This window comes from Colletotrichum abscissum (assembly GCF_030869225.1).
Source record: "Colletotrichum abscissum strain IMI 504890 chromosome Unknown Scaffold_7.1, whole genome shotgun sequence".
NCBI lineage: Eukaryota > Fungi > Ascomycota > Sordariomycetes > Glomerellales > Glomerellaceae > Colletotrichum > Colletotrichum abscissum.
In genome coordinates, this window is record NW_026850514.1 from 972,891 (window position 1) to 994,126 (window position 21,236).

The 21,236-nt window shown below is 53.0% G+C and overlaps 9 protein-coding genes across 9 annotated transcripts; 5 read left to right on the forward strand and 4 right to left on the reverse strand.

The window, feature by feature from the left end:
• Nucleotides 1-2,022: 2,022 nt before the first annotated feature.
• CABS01_03832 (bilirubin oxidase) lies at nt 2,023-4,095 on the forward strand (the record flags this gene model as incomplete). Its single annotated transcript, XM_060537204.1, has 3 exons — nt 2,023-2,165; nt 2,230-2,464; nt 2,521-4,095. The coding sequence occupies 3 exons, from the start codon at nt 2,023-2,025 to the stop codon at nt 4,093-4,095; spliced, it is 1,953 nt and encodes a 650-aa protein (XP_060391462.1).
• Nucleotides 4,096-5,470: 1,375 nt separating this feature from the next.
• On the reverse strand, nt 5,471-5,860 carry CABS01_03833 (uncharacterized protein; the record flags this gene model as incomplete). The annotated part of the gene is made up of 1 exon (XM_060537205.1): nt 5,471-5,860. One exon carries the CDS (start codon nt 5,858-5,860, stop codon nt 5,471-5,473), a length of 390 nt encoding a protein of 129 aa, XP_060391463.1.
• Nucleotides 5,861-6,790: 930 nt separating this feature from the next.
• On the forward strand, nt 6,791-8,137 carry CABS01_03834 (uncharacterized protein; the record flags this gene model as incomplete). Its single annotated transcript, XM_060537206.1, has 2 exons — nt 6,791-7,110; nt 7,171-8,137. The coding sequence occupies 2 exons, from the start codon at nt 6,791-6,793 to the stop codon at nt 8,135-8,137; spliced, it is 1,287 nt and encodes a 428-aa protein (XP_060391464.1).
• Nucleotides 8,138-8,237: 100 nt separating this feature from the next.
• CABS01_03835 (uncharacterized protein) lies at nt 8,238-8,435 on the forward strand (the record flags this gene model as incomplete). The annotated part of the gene is made up of 1 exon (XM_060537207.1): nt 8,238-8,435. The coding sequence occupies one exon, from the start codon at nt 8,238-8,240 to the stop codon at nt 8,433-8,435; it is 198 nt and encodes a 65-aa protein (XP_060391465.1).
• Nucleotides 8,436-10,999: 2,564 nt separating this feature from the next.
• Nucleotides 11,000-11,356, forward strand: CABS01_03836 (uncharacterized protein; the record flags this gene model as incomplete). Its single annotated transcript, XM_060537208.1, has 2 exons — nt 11,000-11,034; nt 11,128-11,356. The coding sequence occupies 2 exons, from the start codon at nt 11,000-11,002 to the stop codon at nt 11,354-11,356; spliced, it is 264 nt and encodes an 87-aa protein (XP_060391466.1).
• A 2,360-nt stretch (nt 11,357-13,716) lies between these two features.
• CABS01_03837 (uncharacterized protein) lies at nt 13,717-14,541 on the reverse strand (the record flags this gene model as incomplete). Its single annotated transcript, XM_060537209.1, has 4 exons — nt 13,717-13,779; nt 13,956-14,011; nt 14,046-14,130; nt 14,161-14,541. The coding sequence occupies 4 exons, from the start codon at nt 14,539-14,541 to the stop codon at nt 13,717-13,719; spliced, it is 585 nt and encodes a 194-aa protein (XP_060391467.1).
• A 306-nt stretch (nt 14,542-14,847) lies between these two features.
• CABS01_03838 (uncharacterized protein) lies at nt 14,848-15,182 on the forward strand (the record flags this gene model as incomplete). The annotated part of the gene is made up of 2 exons (XM_060537210.1): nt 14,848-14,879; nt 14,960-15,182. 2 exons carry the CDS (start codon nt 14,848-14,850, stop codon nt 15,180-15,182), a joined length of 255 nt encoding a protein of 84 aa, XP_060391468.1.
• A 1,064-nt stretch (nt 15,183-16,246) lies between these two features.
• CABS01_03839 (gelsolin) lies at nt 16,247-17,446 on the reverse strand (the record flags this gene model as incomplete). Its single annotated transcript, XM_060537211.1, has 1 exon — nt 16,247-17,446. One exon carries the CDS (start codon nt 17,444-17,446, stop codon nt 16,247-16,249), a length of 1,200 nt encoding a protein of 399 aa, XP_060391469.1.
• A 451-nt stretch (nt 17,447-17,897) lies between these two features.
• CABS01_03840 (uncharacterized protein) lies at nt 17,898-20,369 on the reverse strand (the record flags this gene model as incomplete). The annotated part of the gene is made up of 3 exons (XM_060537212.1): nt 17,898-18,177; nt 18,237-20,114; nt 20,185-20,369. 3 exons carry the CDS (start codon nt 20,367-20,369, stop codon nt 17,898-17,900), a joined length of 2,343 nt encoding a protein of 780 aa, XP_060391470.1.
• Nucleotides 20,370-21,236: the final 867 nt, after the last annotated feature.

Consider the following 21,236-nt stretch of genomic DNA (forward strand, 5'->3'; position numbering starts at 1 on the left):
AGACGATGTGCATTGTCCGAACTTCAACGATCCATCCGATATCGATGCGAAGCTTCGTCTCTGCGCAGAAGTCGGACGAAAAGCTCGCCGAGAAGACATGTCGTCGAATCATGGCCGCATCATCGAAGGAATAAGCATTCTGCAGCATCCATCAGCTGCGTCAATGTGGCGTACGATAGTCTTGTCAAGTTGTCGGCCTGGCCACGCTCTCCAGTCCCAGTGGCAGCGCACCCTCCGGCTTCCACACCGCATCACGTGCCACAAGACTGCGTCTGGCTCTCTCAACCAGCCTTCGACAACCTCTTGTCAGGGTCGGCTGCTGACACCGTATGCTAAGCATTGTCAGCCTAATGACACCAACGAGAAGGTTCTGCCTGTCATAGATGACATGAGGTTGGCATGAACCAGGGTGTACCCCTCCATCATCGGATGGGAAGGATGCCCAGTCGGGAACCGATCAGAGCCGGCTCAAGCGTCGATAAAGACCGACTTTAGGCCTGTGTGTGTGTGGAGGCCCGCAGCGTTCGTTCGCACAGAATGCCTGCTTCGAGCTGTTCAGCTCTCATGTTCTTGCAGCTGGACCAGATACGATGCACACTTCCACAACTCCGAAGCCATTGGTCCGGGGCAGCATCCCTGCTCCCGTGCTCTGGGGAACGCAGAGTCCGATTTGTCAATGATCCCATCCACCTCCAACTCGACAGACTACCGACCCAGTACCCTGGAACCTCTTGCATGTCAGCTCCGAGTCGCTTCTTCCTCTACTGTCCATTGAATACACATCAGCTCTTAGGCATCCTGCGCCAACCGATACTGGCGCTCGAGCCGGTACCGTGATCCCAGAATAGCCTCGCTGGGCCATTTTTGGTGCTCGCTCAGTGGCTCGTTTCAACTTAGGAGGCTCGCGCTATTGATATCTTGCATTGTCGAAGGTTCTGAGGCTGAAATAGCCACACCAGATTCAAGAACAAGGGACCTAGACTGACTGAACAGCCGCACTAGCTCTTTCTTTATGGCCTCGACACCAGGCGTCAACTCCCAGCCTTCTCATGTCGTCTTGACCAGCGTCAGGTAAACCTCCCGCGCCCGGCTGGCAAAAGCTTTTCTTACATTTCCATGCATCAAATTGCGCGCTACGCGAGAGTGGCGCTCGTCTTGACGGCCTACCCACTGACCCAACCACAAGAAGCAATCCGACGTTGAGGGCTTGGATCTGGATGGCTGTAGCTGCCGCCCGTTGACTTCCTTATTCGTATCTTCGATCCACGAGTTTGCAGATGGGGTCACCTTCGAGATACCGAACGGATCGTACGTGCTAGAGACTAGCTCGACCATCCCCTGGCTGCTGCTTCTGCTGAACCAAGATCCTGGGTTGCCGATGGCCTGGACCCCCCTCGGCATATTCGGACAAGAGTGTTGCATCTACCGCGTGTTTCTAGACTGGCCTACTTTCTTCACCGTCCAGAAATCTGCCCTTGGAGTGTATGCATGGACAACGACATGCCCCACTGACGCCGAACGATGCGATCTATGTTGAAGGACCGTAAGTCGGCCATTGAGCTTTACAGTACGCCCTCGTCAGCCCACCCATCCCAAGGATATTGCTCGCCTTAGAGAGCAGCTCAGACTAGCGATGCTATTGCTCCAAAGGGCTAGCCGATAACCTCTGTGCGGGAAACATTTTGCTCGAGGTCAACCCTTCACCGGCTCACGCCATTGCTAAGGCTGTCGTTGTGGCTTTCTACCTGGGGGCCGGCGTGGGTCTCGTTAGATTGGACTGGATCGCCGTAACTCGGTCCATGGTCTCGCCGCCTCGACCACCCAGATTTTTGATCAAGATGGAAGATGAAAGTTGATAAATACTGGAGTTCTGTCCCTACGAACGGAAATCTTCTCCATCGCCCTTATCTCCTTCCAAGCATTTGACAGTTACAAAGGCGTCGCCACCCGTCTTGGCCAGCACTTGTCACTTGCACTGTTTCTCTTGGCTCATTTCCCTGCATATCATCTTCCATCTCCGCCATGGTCTCTCTCACCCTTCGCCAGTCTCTGGCCATTGTCTTGGCTCTTGCTTCTGATACCCTCGCCAAGGACTGGGACAGTCCCGCATACACATGGCTCTACGAGTTTCCTCTACCAATTCCCCCTCCTAAGGAGGAACGATAGTAAGCCACATCCGCAGCTTATACCGTTCGTTGATGAAGAGCTCTCGCGGCTAACTTTCAGCAGCCCCAACCAGGCGATCATCAATCCAGTGACCGGAAAGAAGATCAGGTACTATGAGGTTGAGGTCAAGGAGTTCACCGCTCAAGTTTACCCCAACCTCAAGCCTGCAAACTTGGTCGGATATGATGGCATAGCGCCTGGACCAACCTTCCTCATGGAGCGTGGCGAAGAGGCAGTCGTTCGCTTCATCAACCACGCCAAGATGGCCAGCTCAGTTCATCTTCACGGCTCTCCTTCGGTAAGGCTTAGAACCATCCACCTTTGAAATATTATCATCTAACCTTTTTTGCTCAGCGCACACCTTGGGATGGTTGGGCTGAAGATGTCTTCAACCCTGGCCAGTACAAAGACTACTACTATCCCAATAACCAGAACGCCCGCACTCTCTGGTACCACGACCACGCCATCGACCACACTGCCGAGAATGCCTACTTTGGCCAGGCTGGCGCATACATCCTCCACGATTCTGCTGAAGACTCTCTTGGCCTCCCCAGCGGTTACGGCGTCTACGACATTCCTCTGATTCTCTCTGCGAAACAATACAATTCCGATGGTACTCTGTACTCGCCTGCCAACGAACAGACTAGCTTATACGGCGATGTTATCCATGTCAACGGACAGCCTTGGCCGTATCTGAAGGTCGAACCCCGCAAGTACCGTTTCCGTCTTCTCGATGCCGCCATTTCCCGTACATTTTTCCTCTACCTCGAAGATCTCAAGGCCAACAGAGTCGAATTCGAAGTCATCTCCTCCGATGCCGGCCTCTTGACGGGACCCCAGAAGGTCAAGGATCTCTACATCTCCATGGCCGAGCGCTACGAGATTGTCATTGACTTCTCCAAGTATAAGGGCGAGAATGTCACCATGCGCAACACCAGGGGCTTCGCCGCGGATGTGGACTATCTGCACACCGATAAGGTTATGCGCTTTGTAGTCAGCGACGAATCGGTCAATGACAAGTCCGAAGTCCCCTCCTCCCTCCGGGCCGTGCCGTTCCCCAAGGACAAGACCGGCGTTGATCAGCACTTCCTGTTCCACCGCACCGGCAGCGACTGGCGTATCAACGGTGTCATCTTTGCTGATGTGAACAACCGCGTCCTTGCCAAGCCTAAACGGGGTACTGTTGAGGTTTGGGAGCTCGAGAACAGCTCCGGCGGCTGGAGCCACCCAATCCACATCCACCTCGTCGATTTCCGCGTCATCAAGCGCGTCAACGGCCGTAGCAACACGGTTTTCCCGTACGAGTCTCAGGGTCTCAAGGATGTCGTCTGGGTTGGACCTGGTGAGACTGTGACCGTCGAGGCTCACTACGCCCCCTGGCCCGGTGTGTACATGTTCCACTGCCACAACCTCATCCACGAGGACCATGAGATGATGGCTGCTTTCAACGTCACCAAGCTCGAGGACCTTGGCTACGACGAGGAAGCCTTCGCCGACCCCATGCAGTTGGAGTGGCGCTCCAAGAATGAGAACTCTGCTGCATCTAGCTGGGACGCGATCAAGTCCCGGGTCGAGTACATGGCCAAGCTCCAGCCCTACAATAACGAGCAAGAGGTCGAGAGCCGTCTGGACGCTTACTGGGCCACCAAGACCAATGTGCCGTCCCCAAGCTCGACCCCCAGCTCGACGCCCTCGACTCTGGTCGTGAGCACCACCACGAGCCCCGTGGTCACTTCTCCCGCTACCACTCCTGCCAGCTCGACCATCACCTCCAAGGCCACGACCACCAGCAAGTCTGATGACGATGACAAGAAGAAGAAGACTTCGTCGACTAGCACCAGCACCACCTCGTCCAAGAAGAAGCGTGGCATGCGCTTCCGCGGGGTGGACATGGAAATGCCCAAGCGCACTGCCGCGCCCCAGGCATGAGAATGATTTAGTACTTATCACGCACGACGGATCTTGAGGATTTCATTTGCACATCTCTCCGCTTTACGACTTAATGACACAACCCACGCTCCTTATAGACCATTAGATATCCTGTCGTTGAGCACATCTAGACATATTCTTTCCCACTACATAGTACGGGCGGCGGGAAAACGGACAGCCCTCACAGTATTTGTAATGTTGTTTACTTTCGATTTAATGCAACGAGAAAATCTTGACGCGCAGTGTTACCTGTTGAGTGCAAGTGTGGGATTATTACGCATCGAAAGTGACACGGTCTGGTTACTAATGCTGTCCGAAAATATCAAGATGATGAGAACCACTGGTGCAAGCGCGCGCCCAAAGAAGACTTACTTGGCCAGTCCAGGCCGGTCATGTCCGGCGCAACCTTGTAGCGTACTGTGAACAACTACTCATCTGAGATGTGAATGAAGAATCTCATCTCATGCGACCCCAAGGACTTGGCCAGATAGACCTGCGTTGAGGTGAGCAATGGGAACCGTCGCGCTTTCTCTTCGTGAAAGAGAAGACGCTCAATCGAACTGTCGATTTTGAAGAATCGAGAAAAAAATTGGTAGCTTCTCTTTGATTGAGCGTGTCATCCTTAGTGCAGGGGCCATGCTACTGTGTAGAAAGTTAGTAACTGTTTCCAGACTCGAACTCGGGGGTGCAGGGATGGTGCTTACATCTTCTCTGTATCGTTTCAAATTGACCAAATGCCCGAAGGCAAAATGTCAGAGAAAATTGGCGACTTATAAAGGGAGATGGAGTAGGGGGTGTGGGCCGGGGCTTGATTGGCGGAGTGGTGACGTGTAGCTCGCAGCTGGGGCCCGCTGGCCCGCGAAGCTTCACCTTTCGATGCGGCAGCATCAGCTTTGTGACTTGATGATGAGGGCAATAGTTGAATTGAGGCTCTCTCCCCAAGGTGCCAGTCGAACTGACTCTCCATAGACGCGTCTATCGAACGCGTTTCTTGTTGGCGGACAGTTGAGACCTTGGTCCCTGCCGATGATTGACTTCTCATAATCGGGCAGATAATCGCATTTCCATTGTTCAATTTTGTAGGATTGTCAAGGCTATATCTAAAAGACTTGGACTCAATGCAAGCCATGATTAACACAAGAGATCTATACTTAATTTCCAGTTCTATCAATACATTTCTCTCTTGAATCCGATTAACGCCAAAGCATCGAGGCGCTCGACCCTGTTATTCAAATCTCGCTAGTAGACTCGCGGAGGACTGGTATTGGTAAAAGTTAGCAAGTGTCAACATCCACTCACGTAGATCGCCCAAGACTTCCTCAACAGTTGAGACTTCAAGAAGACAGCTCACGCACCAAACCCAGCAAATATTCCCTCAGTCAAAAGGCTCAGAGCAATACGACTTCACACCCGTCCTGCTCCCAGGCGAAACGCCACACGCATCGACAACAGCCTGATCCGCCGCGGCGGCAAAGCACGCATCCTCAAACTCGTTCCCGCCGAGAAATGGATGCGGGATCACGGGCCACGCGCGCGTGCTGTAGCACTTTGCCTTCTTCTCGCTCCATTTCGATATCGTCGGCGCGGACGGGTCGCCGCCCTTGACGCCGAAGAACTTGTCTTGCGGGTATTTGGCGCAGGCGGCTTGTGTCAGGCAGGGGTCTGATTTGGGGACTTGGTCGCTTCCGCACCAGCAGAAGTGGTGTCTGTCGCCGAGGGCTTGTGTGGCGAAGGCGGCGAGGAGGAGGGGTATGGAGAACTTCATGGTGGGTTTGCGATGGGTTTGGGTTCTGTGAAGATGGAGGGAAGAGAGGGAAGAGAGAGAGGCGCTGGTTGCGTCGAGTCGTTGGCTTCAATGTCGATTGCGTATGCGTTGAATGTCTTTTTGTTGTTGTAATACGCTGTCTAGAAAATGGCAACGTTATCGAGTTGAAATATAATGTCTTGATTCTATAATCACATCTCAGTCGCTTAGAGATATAGGTATCTGCGAGTAATAGAACGACTAGATGCTCGACTATACCAAAGAGCCAATTGTGTACTCAGTGGCTATCGCCATAGCGGAGCCAAGTGGTTGAATGAGTTGCTTACAGTCCTATCAATTTCTTTATATTATTCCTGGAAGACTTCCTGCAAACCTTGAAAGAGGGATCTACACTAATACTGCCCAGAAGATCCTCGAATGGGGAAACATGAACCAAGCGGCAACGCCGAGCCTGACCCATAGTGATCCAAGCTTAGTGGGAACTTTATCTATCACAACATTGACCGACTCTCATTAACCACGCAAAAGTGTCTTTATCTTACCAGTTTTTGACCTGATATCCGATTCGTGTTGAAGTCAATCATCATCAATGGTATCGTAACAAAGTCTAATTAGATGAAGGAGGTCCTTGCTCGATTGCACCTTATCACGCAATGATGCTTGCCAATTTTGACGACAGACAGCACGGTCCAGGAAACAGCTTGCTTGGCAAACATTGAGACTGACTGTTTCGACTTCAAGATGCTTATATGTCTCACTTGAACACCGGGAACTCGCCTCGATGATCCTCACTGCCCATCATCATATTTCTTGTCTTTCAGTGTATATTGACCAGCTGCTCTGCGCCGACCTCCAGGCACCCCTAGCCTTTGTCTCAGTCTTACCAAGAGTAACTGCTGGCAGTTCATTCTCGAGATATAGTAGCCTCTCATGCACGTCCGATCTTTACTGGCGTTATGCGCTGGGTATTTGAGTGTCTATGTGGACGCGGCGCCGTCTAGTCCTGGCTCCGACTTGCTCTCAGTCGTGAGCCCGCGTGCAAACTGCGTGCCTAGCCAACTCTCGAGCGATACATGGAAGAAAGAGGGCGTGGACAACTTCCTCGCTAACGCCGCGAAACATTATACGGAGTACTCTTCCGATAATGTGCAAGCTCTAGGAGCATACTTAGGTGCCCCCAACTTCTTTTGCGGGGTCAACCTGTGGTGCAATGCCGGTCAACCGTGTACACCGGTCACTTTACCTGGGTGGTAAGCCATGTGTTCTGCTTCTATCCCATCACTCTTCTCTGTACTAACGAGTTACGCAAGGTACGCCTTGATGGGTATCCAAGGCTGGAATAACTACGTCAACAACCTCAACCTCGCCGTAACCTACGCCGCCACCATCCTAAGCCTGAAGCTCGCAAAGGTAGTCAACGACCTATGGCCGGCAAAGAAGGACAACGTAACTCCCATGAAGCAGTTCCTGGCATGGGTCAACGGAATCCTCAACGCTTTCCCAACCACAGCAGCCCTCGGCGCCACCGCGGGCAGCATCGCTAGCACAGTCCAGGGAGGCAACATCATTGCGGGCGGCATGATGCTCGCGCCCAGCGCAGGCGGCCAGTTTCTGCGATGGAGTGACCTGTCGAGCCAGATGGGCGGCAAAGTCGACGAGTACAAGCAGGCGATCGGAACGTACGCGAAAAAGGTCATTGACGCGCCCATTGACGATCCGACGTGGGGTATCAACAAGGTCTTGAGCGGCGGCGGCTTCCTCTCCCGCCAGACGAACATCACGCAGGATGATTTCGACACGTGGATGTACAAGACTGTCAGCGTGAACGCCATGGCGCTGCTGATGCAGGCGCAGAACGTGTACATTATCCGCACTTTCAACAAGACAGCGTGCGATGACTCGTCTGCCGCTATCCTATGCAGGCAGGAGGCGAATAGCAAGTGGACTGAGTGGCGATTCCAGAGGCGCGATAGCGATGATGATGTGCCCGAACACCGGCTAGCAGAGAAGCTCATCCAGACGTATGGGCTTACCAAGGAGGAGATCTTGAAGGGGCCTGCGGACTGCTTTGATAAGCATGATTATGAGCAGCTTACGAACCCTTGGGAGACTGTGTCGGAGAAGGGTGTGGGATTGGAACCGGTGCAGTTGTGTAACTTTAACGTCAATGTTTGCAACATGGACGCGGCCGAAGGGGGTGAATATGGGCCTACTGATGTGTATGAGCCTGGGCATTCGGATTGGATGTGTGAGTTGCAAGGCATCACTTGGACTTAGAATGGGATGTATCACGGCTCTCAAGATCGTCTTGAGTGAAGGTGGCATAAGGCACTAAATCAAATGTTTCTGATGACCTTTGACTCCATGATAATGTCCGATGAAAGGATCACCCTCCTCTCTTTCAAGGACGTTTATCTCCCAATCTCGTCGAATCCTGTGGTACCGGCAGCAACACTGCCTTCGTTCGGAAGTCGCTGAGTCTGCCCAGCTGCTGACTGGCTTGGTCCTTCATGTCATCGACATGCGACTTAGGGTGCTGACGTTAGTGCGTTCGCGTATCATGAGGCCTGGATAATCTCGCAGTCGAGGTGACCTGTGAACTTAGAAACCAATTCAGTTGCCTCGCCTGCCTGTTGGATCCCCAGGTGAGGGAGCAGGAGCACGCGCCAATAGCAAAATAAGTACATCGTGGATTGTGTCATAGCTGTGATGGTTCCGTTTTGAGATGTACATACATATTTAGATCCTTAGACGGGAAAAAGATGGATTCAACTGCGCGACTAATCTGACGCCTTGCATGCAACTCTTTTCGACCAAAAGGCCACGCTGCATCAACATGTCTATGTGTGATTCCATGGCGCTTCCGATATATGTCGTATCTTGGATTTCATTGGACGAGGATAGTCCTTCTGTCTCGGCAGGAGAATCATGTCGAAGGATGGATTGGGAAAGAAACAGTGCACAAACTGTGTTATCTTTTGCGTTGCCAGTCTGATCGATACCGAGATCGTGGCTGGACCCAATTGGACATAGCATTCGGGGCTTCCTACTGTGCCTCGAGTCGTACGGATACTGTCACTGAAACATGCCAAAGTCAGGAAATTACATGCAAGTTACTCCGTACACAGAAAGGCACAACATACCCCACATCCGACGATGGCTTCTTCGCATACTTAATGGGAGCAAGATCCCTTGGTGTAAAAAGGCGCAATGCCCAGTTCAAAGCCACCGTCGAACGGATATTTATCAAGAGAACCCCCAGCTTCTTGTAGTCCCTCATTTCACATTTGCTTTTACACTAAACCATACTTGGCCCCATCCTCCATCCGCAGCATCCTTCCTTCGTCGATTCGTTGAACGAACTGCCATCTAAGAACGAGGCACAATCACCAGGCCTCCGAGCATGTGTTCGGAGAAGACAAAGTCAGAACCCCTTGGGAGCAGGTTACACAAGCGAGCTTAGTCAATCGGCTGAGTAAGGTCGACCACAAACGAACGAGGACAACACTTCCGAGGACGACACAAACCCAGACGAAGGTCGGTTGAATTCACCTGACCGTAGCTGATATTTTGCGGCCCTGAGCAAACCATCAAGGCAACCGAAACACTCTGTCAGGCTCTATCGGATCACTGGTGCCTAAGCGAACAACATCACAAGGCATCACGATACGGGCCCTGAATAGGAGAGCGAAGCAAGAAAGTGAGGGGATGTGATGAAACGAGCAGCACTCTGCATCGAGCCGAAGCATCTATCATCTCCACCGGCGTTGGAGCAAGGCATAATTGGGCCACGTAGGCCATCGGATGCGTCTGGTTGCGGGCGCTATCCGGAATGCCAACGGCATGAAGCAACTCGCAGATATGACAACGCAAGACCTCACTGCCAAGGGCCACAGTCGAGGGGCTTGAGACCACGCCCTACCCACCCTTTCATTGCAGTCTCTTCTTTTGTTTCTCCTTGCTGCCCGATCAAAGTTGATCGGAGGCGGCGGATTTGCTCGTTCATAGCCAGCTGCGCTGCCGCAACAACATGCTGCCCCAGCCTGCCGCATCACTGAGGCCACTTCTCTTCCAGTCCGCTAGAAGGAAATTGACTGAACCGGAAGGAGGTTTATCGCTTTCCTTCTGGATGGTGGGGGCGTGGTTGAAGTCAACCCTCCATGTTGTCTCGGCTCCGGGCTGTATGACCGCTCCTCCACGCGCCGTCAAGATATGCTATGTCTGTCCAAACGATGTCCACTGACCAGGACATAGCTTGGACTGTGACCTTTCTTTTTGTACGAATGCCTGCCTAGGGTATCCATCTTCAAGAACTGGAACACTGGCAGGCAGGCTATCCTTCAGCGCTGCCCTTCGGTGCTCCTAGATGGCTGCCGGCTACCTTACATACCACTCAGCTTCCAACATCAAAAAATAACCCCGGTGGCAACTCATGGTGCAGAATAACCTCAACTAAATCATCTTCGATTCTTCAGATATTCCCGCGCTCAAGGCTGGATGTTTGTACTATGGGCTAATAGTTGATATCACAGCACCGAGCAGGCTACGCTCTGAAGCTAGCCCTAGGCTTCATCAGGTCGATTATGTTTTGAGCTCTCACTTTACACACCACGCTAGTGACCATCATTACCATGCACGCATGCATGGTGTTCCCCGGACGGGGCGTGGAGCTGGGACGCGTTCATCATCCACCGTTGCGAAACGACTCCGGCTCATGATTAGACACAACCACTCGACTAGTCCCCTTAGGCGGCCGAACCCCGCTACGCCCGAGTTCGAAGGCATCTGCCCCGCAAATGTAGTCTGGAACGCATGAGGGATTGCACCTTTTTGAGGGGTTGTCGATTCATCTGGCTTTCGTCTGGAGCCCGCGCAGCATTTGGTCGTCTTAACGAGACGGGAATCGGGATGTGACCAGGACCACTGCGTTTCCTGACCGATAGTTTCCCATTCGTCGTTGTTCGGAGATTCAAATTAGTATTTAATGAGGGAAACTTTTGGTGGCCAAAGAAAGCTCTTCTTTCAATGTTTGCGAAGCAAGGACTACGCTCTCGGTGTTCAGCGACTCAGTCAGCTTCTAGCAGACATAATTTACCAATATGGCAACTGCCATAAAGCGAGTATCAGCTTGCGATCAAGATGGATTCGAACGCCGGGAAATCAGTCTGCCACAGGTAAAGCTGTCAATTCTCATGCTTGTCGTGTTTTAAGCTTTTTGCATCGCTTGTGATATCTAAACATACGTTTTACTGATCGGCTCACTGCAGCGGTTCCGAGCGCAAATCGGCACACACGCATTCAACAGCAGCGTCGCAGAGAAGCCTCCCTAGCCAACAGCTGAATGCGTATCAGAATCAGACGCCTTCTGAAGATAGCAACATCTATCGCGTCGCATACCAGAACACCGATATGAGCGCCACCGCCGCGCAACATAGGGGCAGGATTGCTGTGGATTTGGCCAAGTTTACTGGTCGATTTGATGGCAGCTCTTCCTAACAGACGCTGTGGTTTCATTGTTTCCAGAGACGGGACGAAAAGCTCGCGATACTGGTATCCTGAGGTCGGCTACCGGTATCTGTATGGGGAATAATTGCAGTACATAGCATCATTGGTCCAGATGTGAAGGAGATCGAAGGTTCAGCGTCGCGTCGCATTCCGATCAGTCGTATATTGGGGCATATGTAAACAAGGCGTTCATCAGGGCGTGAAAAAGGTGTAGGGGACGGACAGTAGCTTTAGGTGCTAGACTACAGGTTTAGACCACCACAAGATGAGTGGTTGGTAGATGAGTAGCGACTCCCCAACACCGGGAGCTCTAACTTTGACTTCTGCATTCTCATCGCCTTACGTTTGTTTGGCTATGCTGTAACTTGCTAGTTTGAAAAGGCGGATAGATTCACGTTAAGATTGTCTACTCCAGCTACCTTACGCGCTGATAAAAGAATAAATGCCTAAGCGCCCATGTGTTTTCCCTGAAAGGTGATGTCAGATGTAGAGCTCGAGACGCTTAGAAGGGTGAACCCAAGGACACACGCGTATCAAGGGGAAAGCTTCAGGAGGGAACACTGCAGGCTTAGGTTGCTCTTGATTGTTGTGCCTAGAATCCCTTGGGAACCTTAGCATAAGGCACCTCAGGTGCCTTCAGTGTCTGATCTTATGTAAGCTTGGGGGCAACCGGACCTGAAGAACACAGTCAGGTGCCTACCGTCTTACTGCAGTTCGCGAGGCCGGCGCGGGCAATCCACTTTCGGCACTTGAGTGGGGCCGATATTATTATGGGGCGTCGGCCACCACCGGGCTTCTACAAGCACTTTGATCAACATGACACTTTCAAGACCTTACTCGACCAAAGAAGACAATGGCTTGTTTTTTCGATCTTCTATAATCTCATAAACACCCCGCTCATGACAGTCAGATGTATATCTTCCCTTCGAGTACCTGTTTATCCATGCCCTTTCAGGCAAAGCGTGGCCCCCAAAGATCTCGGCATGGTTATCGGGGAGCCGGACTGCTGCTCGGTCGTACTTTCCAAGGTACCTTGCTTCGACTTACCTTGCCTTGCCTTATATCAAGCTATACCGTGCCAGCGAATTTACCAGGTGCAATCAATGGGGTAAATGCAGCCAGCCACATTGTCATGTAGAGTTGCAGAGGTAACGGGAGAGAGAGGTGCTCAAACCTCAGTGCTCGCGGGCCAGGGTATCACTCGCTGACTGATTGGTTGGTGTGCGACAAGTGTATAGGGCTGAGGGGACGCTTCGTGCCTTCATTGGACGGTTTTGAAAGGGAAAGCCCTGCTGCCTGGAGCATTCCCGTACTTGAGCCAATAGAAATGGCCGTTGTGGCGGAGCACATCACACCAGGGATACCTGCGCGCCGCCGTAGCCAACCGGATGTGAACTCTCGCGCTGATGAGACGTAAAGTCCTGATGCCATCTTCATTTAAGTCCTCGAGAATCCCATCCCACGTCTACGGAATCTTGCTCTAGGACTTCTTTCCCGGCAACCTGGATTCTCTCGTCTTTGGCATCACTCCATGCTTTTGGGTCAGCCCTACATATACGTCTGCCCATTCCCGTCCCCCTCCCTCTCGATTTGCGCTCCGAATGAACTCTTTCGGCCCCCAATTCCAATTCGCCATATCGACCATATTCTACCGAACGCCATACTTTGGACAAGACCTACAAACAGATTTCCTGCCGATTCTGGTCAAACTGGTCTTCGAACAGTTTTACGACTTTCACCACAATCTTCTCGCTTCGTCAAGCTCGATATTTCCGGTTCAGCAAGACCACCTGAGAGCATCCGGCAACACATGGCCAGGCAGCCACCGAAATCGCGAGGCGACCAATGTTTTGGGCGACCCATCGGCGGACGACTTTCTTCGAACGAGGCAATTCGGACGCCTTTCTCAGATTGCGAACTATGGATGCCTTGAACAAGGCACCGTGAGGCAGCAAACGAGGCGGCTGGCGACCAGCTGCAAGCCCCGCGCGGAGGCCTCTTGCCTGCGTCACGTTGCATCATCTGGAACCTGGAAGCGCCCCCCTTTTCTCAACACATCTTTCTCATCACCACATCATCGACGATTGGATCTCATTCACTCTCGGCAAGGCAGATTTATGCGCCACATCATCGAGAGTCGGCTCATCGCATTGGATAGCGCTTCCATCCAATCTGCACTGCCCGTGGAGCTTTTTCCACTTCCATCTGCATGAGCTCACCTCAGGAGCCTCCCCTCCCAATCCCTCTCAAGTCACACAGTCCCAACGCCCTCTCGCCAAAGTTGGCAGGTCTTCGTTCACATCACAGCCAATAACCGTAATCAGTGATTAATCTCGAATAGGAAGCATCTTTCATCCCGCATACCTGCGACTTACAGGCTCATGCACGGGACTTTCGGTCGTCCAGTGGGACGCCTGAGAGATCGAAGAGCTTGAAGTCAAGTCCAGCACACTCGATGGCCTTTCGTTTTGCGCATCAGTCTCCTATCTGGCTGATTTAGCCGGACGAACGGATTTCGTCATTGCAAGTTACGATCAACTTGGTCTGGACCGGCCTTGGCAATGCTCCAGCTTCGTTGCAGACAACTTACAATGCGAAAGATCTTCAAAGGTGTACACGCGGCTTGGGCGACCAATGTTGATGGTTCTTTCAAGCGAAAGATACACCTCATGTCAGTTACCTGACATTACCAAACCTCTTGGAAAGCATTCAGTGCTCACGCTCATCGCACCAGAGGGCTTGAGCATCCGTGCTTGAGGTTGAGGATGCTATCAAAACCACTGCTATCTACTTACTTCACAGACAGCACGATGTATGAGCTGCAACTCATCGGAACCACAACGACTCAATTCCGACTTCACTGTCTTTTCAGGAACACCGGCACACTGCTTGAGAACATTCAACCTGTGGGGCCCATTGTGTGCTTGGGGTGGGGGCGGAACAGACTGGGACGCCTTACCAGGCTGAAAAGGACTAACAGGAACAAGACAACGATTGGACCACAGGATTGAATCCTTCGGCAACCTCGCCCCCCTGCCGGAGACCTGCTCCCTCGATTCGAATGGCACGCCGTCCCTCAACGTTACTGCCCATACTGCGGCATTGTAATTGAGCCGACTCCATCGACTTTGGTGTCGGGTAGCCGTTTGAGCCTTCTGTTCGTTGAACGGCCGCATTCCACCTGACGCAACACATTGCAAAGACACTCGCTGTTCCCCTAGGCCAAGCTCAGCCATGCAAGGGTCGGAAGTGTATTATGTCTCCTTCAAACCTCGAATTTGGAAAGCAATGGTTCGCGCGCTCTGCACGCTGGCCGTATTTAAACCTGCCAAGTTGGATCCTGAGGAACCTGCACACTTCACACACCAACGGTCAGATTCGGAACCTCACGAACAGCTAGCTACCTGATTCTTTGAAGATCAGTCATTCACGATTTACGCCCACAACTTTGCGCACACTGCCCATCCTTCCCACAGGCAAACATGGCGCATTCTGGACAGTCAGCTTACAGCGGGTACATGATCCGGCCCCGGGCGATGGGTGTGATGGGAGAAGATGCGCGTCAGGCTGATGTACTAATCCAACGGGTTCTAGCCATTCCTCCTCGAAGGGATCACACAAGCACTCGTCAAAGGAATCTAAGAAAGAGCTCGCCCAACGACGAACTTCGATGTACCAGAACCAACCAGCGTCCGACGAACCTACCGCGTATGGCGCCGCATTCCGAAGCGAGGACGTTGCGGCCAGTGAGGCGCGCCATCAGGCTAGAGCCGCGGAGAATATCGCAAGAATTATGAGCCAGTACGGCGGAAAGTAAGACGATTGACCTCGTCGGGCATATGGGAAACGCAAGGCGGAACGGAAAACGTGTGTGACTGGCAGAGGGTGGATGTGGTACGGCAGGGTCAGAGTCCATTCTTCGTCGCGTTGGCGTTGACCGCCCGTGGCTACAGAAAAGACGCCGAAATGACGGAGAACTAATCGCGGGCGGATAATAGTCGAGAGGCGTTCATGGGAAGGGAAAGATACCATAGATTCCATAGTCGGACGACTTTGGTCTGCTTCTGTAATTGAGTATTCGTTTATTCTTCCAATTCTGCTACAGCTACCGCATGTGACTATCCCCGTCAGCCGTCTACGTGTTCCATATCAAAGTACTCGTGGCGTCTTTCTACCGATGTTAGCCTGCTAGTACTCATAATCGCTAGCTTACTGGCATGGACGACAAAAACCATCATCAGGCCCATCCAAGTAGCACTGGATCGCAGCTCATCTCAGGATCCCCTGCCAAGGAAAGACGACTGCCGCTCCAAGTGCATGGGAAAGAGCAGGCTCTGCCGGCATTAAACGGGGGGAAGGAGAGTGCCTGGAGGTGTCGGTGCCATGGAAGCTGGAAAAAAATGCATTTTCCATCTTGTTCCTGCCTGGAGCTGCGTTAGCGCTTGCTGTTTGTGGTGTTCCTGCTGACGATGGCCGATCGCCCTCTATCTGGCAGGAACGAGGCAGGCACATGTCAGGCTTGGAAGCAGGCACGACGACGCGTGACTTCCTGCCTTGCCTGGCCTTTCCCGGATCACAAGCTCCGTCCTCCGCTGCCCCTCCAATCCCATCTCCGTTGACGACACCTCTGTTCAAACTGCACATTGCATCAATTGTCATTGCCCATCTCTTGTAGACAATTGGTCTTGTTCGTTCCAGCATCAACATCACATGTTCGCAGAAGAATCACCAGAGTATACCCGAGGTAATGGCCACTTCAATTGGCTGGACAGTACACGATCAACGGAAGACCCTTATTCGAGATCATCTACATCCTGAACCTAGCGGCTAGCCAGAGACCCACGAGCCCTTCCTTTTCGTATTCATGCGATGCAGTACCCATCAAACTGCCACGGCCTTCAAGAACGCCCTGCTCTCGTTGCCCTGAGTCACCTTGGCGACAGGTGTGAGATGAGCCTCATCGGCCTCAGAGCCCCCCTGCAATTGGCGAACATACGCCTGGGCAACTCTGAGCCAGTTGGCCTTCTCTCCCCGGCTTGCACCCTGTCCTTCCCACACCCAAACGGCTCGGCCCGCGTCATCCAAGAGGAACACGTCTTGCTCTTCAAAGTCCGAGAGAGCAGCCTTGCTGCCATCCTTGACGAGGTTGAATCTGAGCTCCCCGGAAGCATCGCTGAGGCGAAAAAGCTTCTGAGGTCGCTCGCCGGCGTGTGCCTTGGATGCTGATCGAACTGGTCTGGGACAGTGGAGGCCAGACTGAGGCGTATCATCGTCGCCTCCGAGAAGGGTGACGATAACGCGAGATCTCGATTCTTCTTGGGCCAGAACCTCGACGTCGATGTGCTTTGCCAGTGTCATGTCGTTGACAACCTGAGCAGCCTTGGCCTTCTCCATCGGGCTGCAGCTCTTGCCCTGCCACTGCCAAATCTTGTCGCCTGTGTCGAGCACGAACACGTCGTCCTCATCCAAGCTTTTCCACGTTGGCTCGACTTCGTGTACAACAACGCCGTTGGCACCGACTGACGGGTTCTTGAAGATGCGCAACAGAGTGAGAATCTCCTCCTTGGGCTCCTCGTCTTCGACATGACGGAAGCCAGATCTTACCCCTCCAGAGCGAATTTGGATGCGAGGGAAGAGCTCTAGGAACTCATCAGACGGCGCCGACTGTAGCTCACGATGCTGCGTCGCGGCCCCGTGCAGAAACTCATCGAGCTCGACCGTCTTATACGCAGCGGTACCGGCCTCGTCCTGCGATGTGTGGGCACCGAGCCAGAAGAAGATGTCATGCCCAAGCTTCTCGGCGTCATCTTTGCTCCCAACCTTGTACGAGTTGAGGACGATGTAGCTGTCGCCATCCATAAACTGACCATACTTCTCCTTAGGCCATGGCTTGACCTCGAACTCCTCAATTCGCCAGACATGAAGCCCAGCGGCTTGGCCAACTTCGCCTTCATTCCAAGCTGGCTCGGTAGCAGCAGAGTTGTACTTCACTTGGTGGTCAATGTCCGTGCCAATGAGCTCGACATTGCTGTCCTTGATGTCGTACTCAGTCGGATGCACAAGGCCTTGGTTCGGCGCCATGATTGATTCAAATTTGCTCGAAATGTCCGAAGAGATTGGTTTACTCGTTTTCACAATTGATACGCTTGCCAAAGTCGGAAGAAGAATCGAGATTGAAGAGGATGGGGGAGAACCAGGAACAGCGTTTCAACGAACGTCATGGCACACACGGACGCTGTCTGTGGCTCAGCCAGTCACAGTGGATCGAAGCTCCTCAGCTTGTGCGGGGATCAGCAGTTTCAATTGGGTCGATCTGCCAGCTTTCCTTGCGGCTGTATCGCGAAGCCACACGAGATCCATCAATGAAGAAGTACTACAACGCCCCACGAACGCCTCAACCAGGTTCCTCAAAGCCTCCAGCGCCGGCCCAGCTTCCATGATATTTGCTGTCTAAAAGTGGAAACAATATTTCGATATGTCAAGGGAATAAAACAGGGAAAAGCAACCCGCAGCGTCGACCTCAGCCCCAGCCTCAGTTAAAGGGAGTGCTGAAGCCCAGCCAATCCGACTCTGGATCTGGTACCCCGGTCGTCCTCATGGAATCGCCGCCTAACCCGCTCATCACTTGTGGCTGTAGTAAATTCGTCTGACCATTGGTCGCCCGTGAGCTCGGCTCAGACATCTTGGGATAATTGAAAAAGTCGAAAACGTCAATGTTGTCAAGTTCGCTCAACGAAGTCACTTGAGTCGATGTCGGCTCCATGCCAGAGCGTCGTGTGGAGGATGTCAAGGTTACCAGATCGTGGGCACTCCTGAGGCATTGCTGTTAGTACGGTCCGGGGGCGGTAAGACATCATATGGGATTACTCACTTCCTCATCGCGGTAAAGCTCATGTCGCCCTGTCGCCCTCGCTGTACCACCCGAGCAAGAATTTTGGCGTAATTGTTTGCGACCTCCCAGTACTGTCCAACATGGCGAAGCGTTTCGATGAAAAAGTCAATCTTGGGATCAACGGGACACCCAACAGTCGCAGCGTGGATAAGCAGCAACCTAGCGGCTACCCATAACGAAAAGGCGAATGGCGGCCCCAAGAGATCCAGGCCGTTGGCCTCAAAGACGTCCTGCGCAATATCGCCGAGACTTTGCACGGCAGACAAGCACCTCTGCATGGCATAGTGCGATGGGACGAAGATGTGAGATCTCACAGTGGGGTACGCAGCCGAGGAATGAAGACGCACCACAGACGTGACATATGCGCTATGCAGCATGAACCAGTTGGCGACGCGGCTCGCGGGATCTGAGTGGCACAGAGCCGAAATTCTGCTGTACTCGCTGGGCAAGCTCTGCAACCAGCTGTCGAGCGCACCGTCCAGCGATCTATATGTGTTCCGCCAAACCGCCATTTCCGACGACGATGTTACGTCGATGGGTGTTTTGAGAAAGTCGTGGACCTTGCTCAGTATACGCAGGATCTCGCAGTGGTACGAGAAACTGCCGAGGTTTTCGGGTTTATTGATGGTCGGGCTGCCGGTTTGGTCGGATGACGGACTCCATGACTTCGTCTCAACGGGAACGTTTCTCGAAAAGAGGTCGTATGAACACGGCAAACCGCGCTTCATCTTTTTGTCGTCGAGCATGAAGTCGAACGTCGTTGTCGCTATCGTCGCGTATCGATCAAGGAGATAAACCATCCAGCAAAGCCGTCGACGGCCCTCATCTTCAATCCAAGATTCTGGTCGGCCCATCGCCACCCGACGGATCGAGCCCGTGTGCGGCGTCTCCTCTGCCTCGGCCGTGAGATATACGCTGCTCTCTTCACAGAGTTCCAGTTGTCTCACATTCTGCGAGAGCAACGCGAGCATGTTCCAACCGCGCGGCCCATTTGAGGTTCCCAACTCGTCCAGGCAGAGTATCACCAAAGCCCTCAACGCGGCAATGCTCACGTTCTCCATCGCATATATCTGCACCCTATGTTTCGACACTGCATGGTAGTGTGACCGCATGTCGGGCGACAGCCGCGGGTCTTTCATGAACCTTAGTGTCGTTGCTACTATAGCATGTAACAACACACGATCGGCTTCGTTGAGGGACGTCGAACCAAAAAAGGCACCGAAGGTCGTTTTGCGGTCCAAGATCGGACACCACGTGTTGCAGTGTTTGAAGTATAGGTCGACAAGCGTGTACAGCATGTCGTGAGGCGGGAACTCAGAGACAGTCGGGACTGAGTGTGCATCTTTTCGAGGCCCGTTGACGCTCGGCGATGCGCCTGCTTGGCTGAAAGACTCGCCTGCGGATAGGTTCAAGAGAGCCTGAACTGAAGTCCGGTCACCATTCTGTAACGTCTCTTGGGCGTCACCGCCCTGCCAGAAAGGGCTCGAGAAGGCTGGTGTTCTCCCATTCGTGGTTGGTGGCCCTCTTGGAAGGCCCGGAGCCGGACTGACGCCATTCGCATTTCCATCAGGACGGAATCCCTCGATTTGTGATGGCGCCTGATTGCTGATGGATGGCGAATGAGCCTGTGATGTGGCGACGTGATCATGGGCGATGTGATCTTCTACACGACGACCAAGAGCCTGCAAGAGAGCATCGAGCCTGTTAACCTTGGCTTCAAGTTCGAGACTGAAACCGATACGGCTACCCGGCTTCTGCCTTTCTAGATAGACGCATGTTCGGTTGTGACGGGCACACCAAGAACATGCGGGCTCTGCACGATCGCACTTGACCTTCCTCGCCTTGCATAGTTCGCATCTGGATTCGCGTCAGTCGATGGCCATGCATCTCATTTGGGGGGCCACACAATCAGAAGCGCACAACATACGATGTCTTTTGGTGCTTCTCCCTCTTACGCTTCCTCGGTGCACCGGCCGAGCCATTGTTTGTCGTGTCTTCACCACTTGAGCCCTCGTCGTGGCTGAACACCGAGTTCGCTTCCTCCTCGGCCATTTGTTGCGGACGTGCATTCGTGTCTAGCATATCTGTCCCATGGTCGTGGGAACTCCACATTTCCCGTTTTTACTTTGATGGGCTGCGAAGGTGTTGCTCTTATCAGGACCCTTTTTGGATGGAGCCGTGAGGAGCCTGGCCGAATTTGATGTCAGGAAGTGGTCATTTCACTCATGAGCGGGCGTGCAGCAAGCAGTAAAAGGCAGGCTAGCGAATTGCCTCAGCCGGCCGGGATGCTGGAGGGAGTGAAGGATTGCACCGCAGCACCTTGGGGCGCATGGGGCATATCCGGCCTTGTCCGCGTTGGTTGGCCGGGTCGATGGGCGAAACGTGGGCAGCCGAATCCAGGAGAGAGTCTCTGTACCGTCTGTGTGTGTACCGAACAGTGCTGGTGTCAGCTCTGCAGGCGCTGCAGTGTCAGTCAGTCCACCCAGTTTGTGTTTTGCTCGAACCCGCAGAGTGCAGTCTGCAAGTCGAAGGGACAAGTGGAGAGAGATGGAAGACAAGCACCGAGTCTTCAGCGAGAGGCAAAAAGGACTGACTAGTCGACTAGGTGGAAAAGACTCGGGAAGCCAAGGCCGCGATGAGGGACTTTGTCAGCAAGCGCTCGAGTGTCTGAGTCTGACCAAGTGTGAGAGGGGGACGGGGTCCTTCGGTGTTCTCTCCCGACAAGCCATTTGAAGAGATGGCTGGCACGGAGGGCAGAAAAAAAAGAGAGATCCAGTCGTCGGCCCACTCTCGTCCACAATAAGAGTTGGATCTCTTGCGCAAATCTGTCACTGTCCCTTACTTTACGCGGTCTGACCGTCCTGTCTGTCTGCGCTGCCAACTAATACCGTGACAGAAAGAGTGTACGTATTACATACAAAGACTGCGGAAGACGACGGAACCGTGTACAGTACCAGAAATGAAGACTCCTCCGTGCCG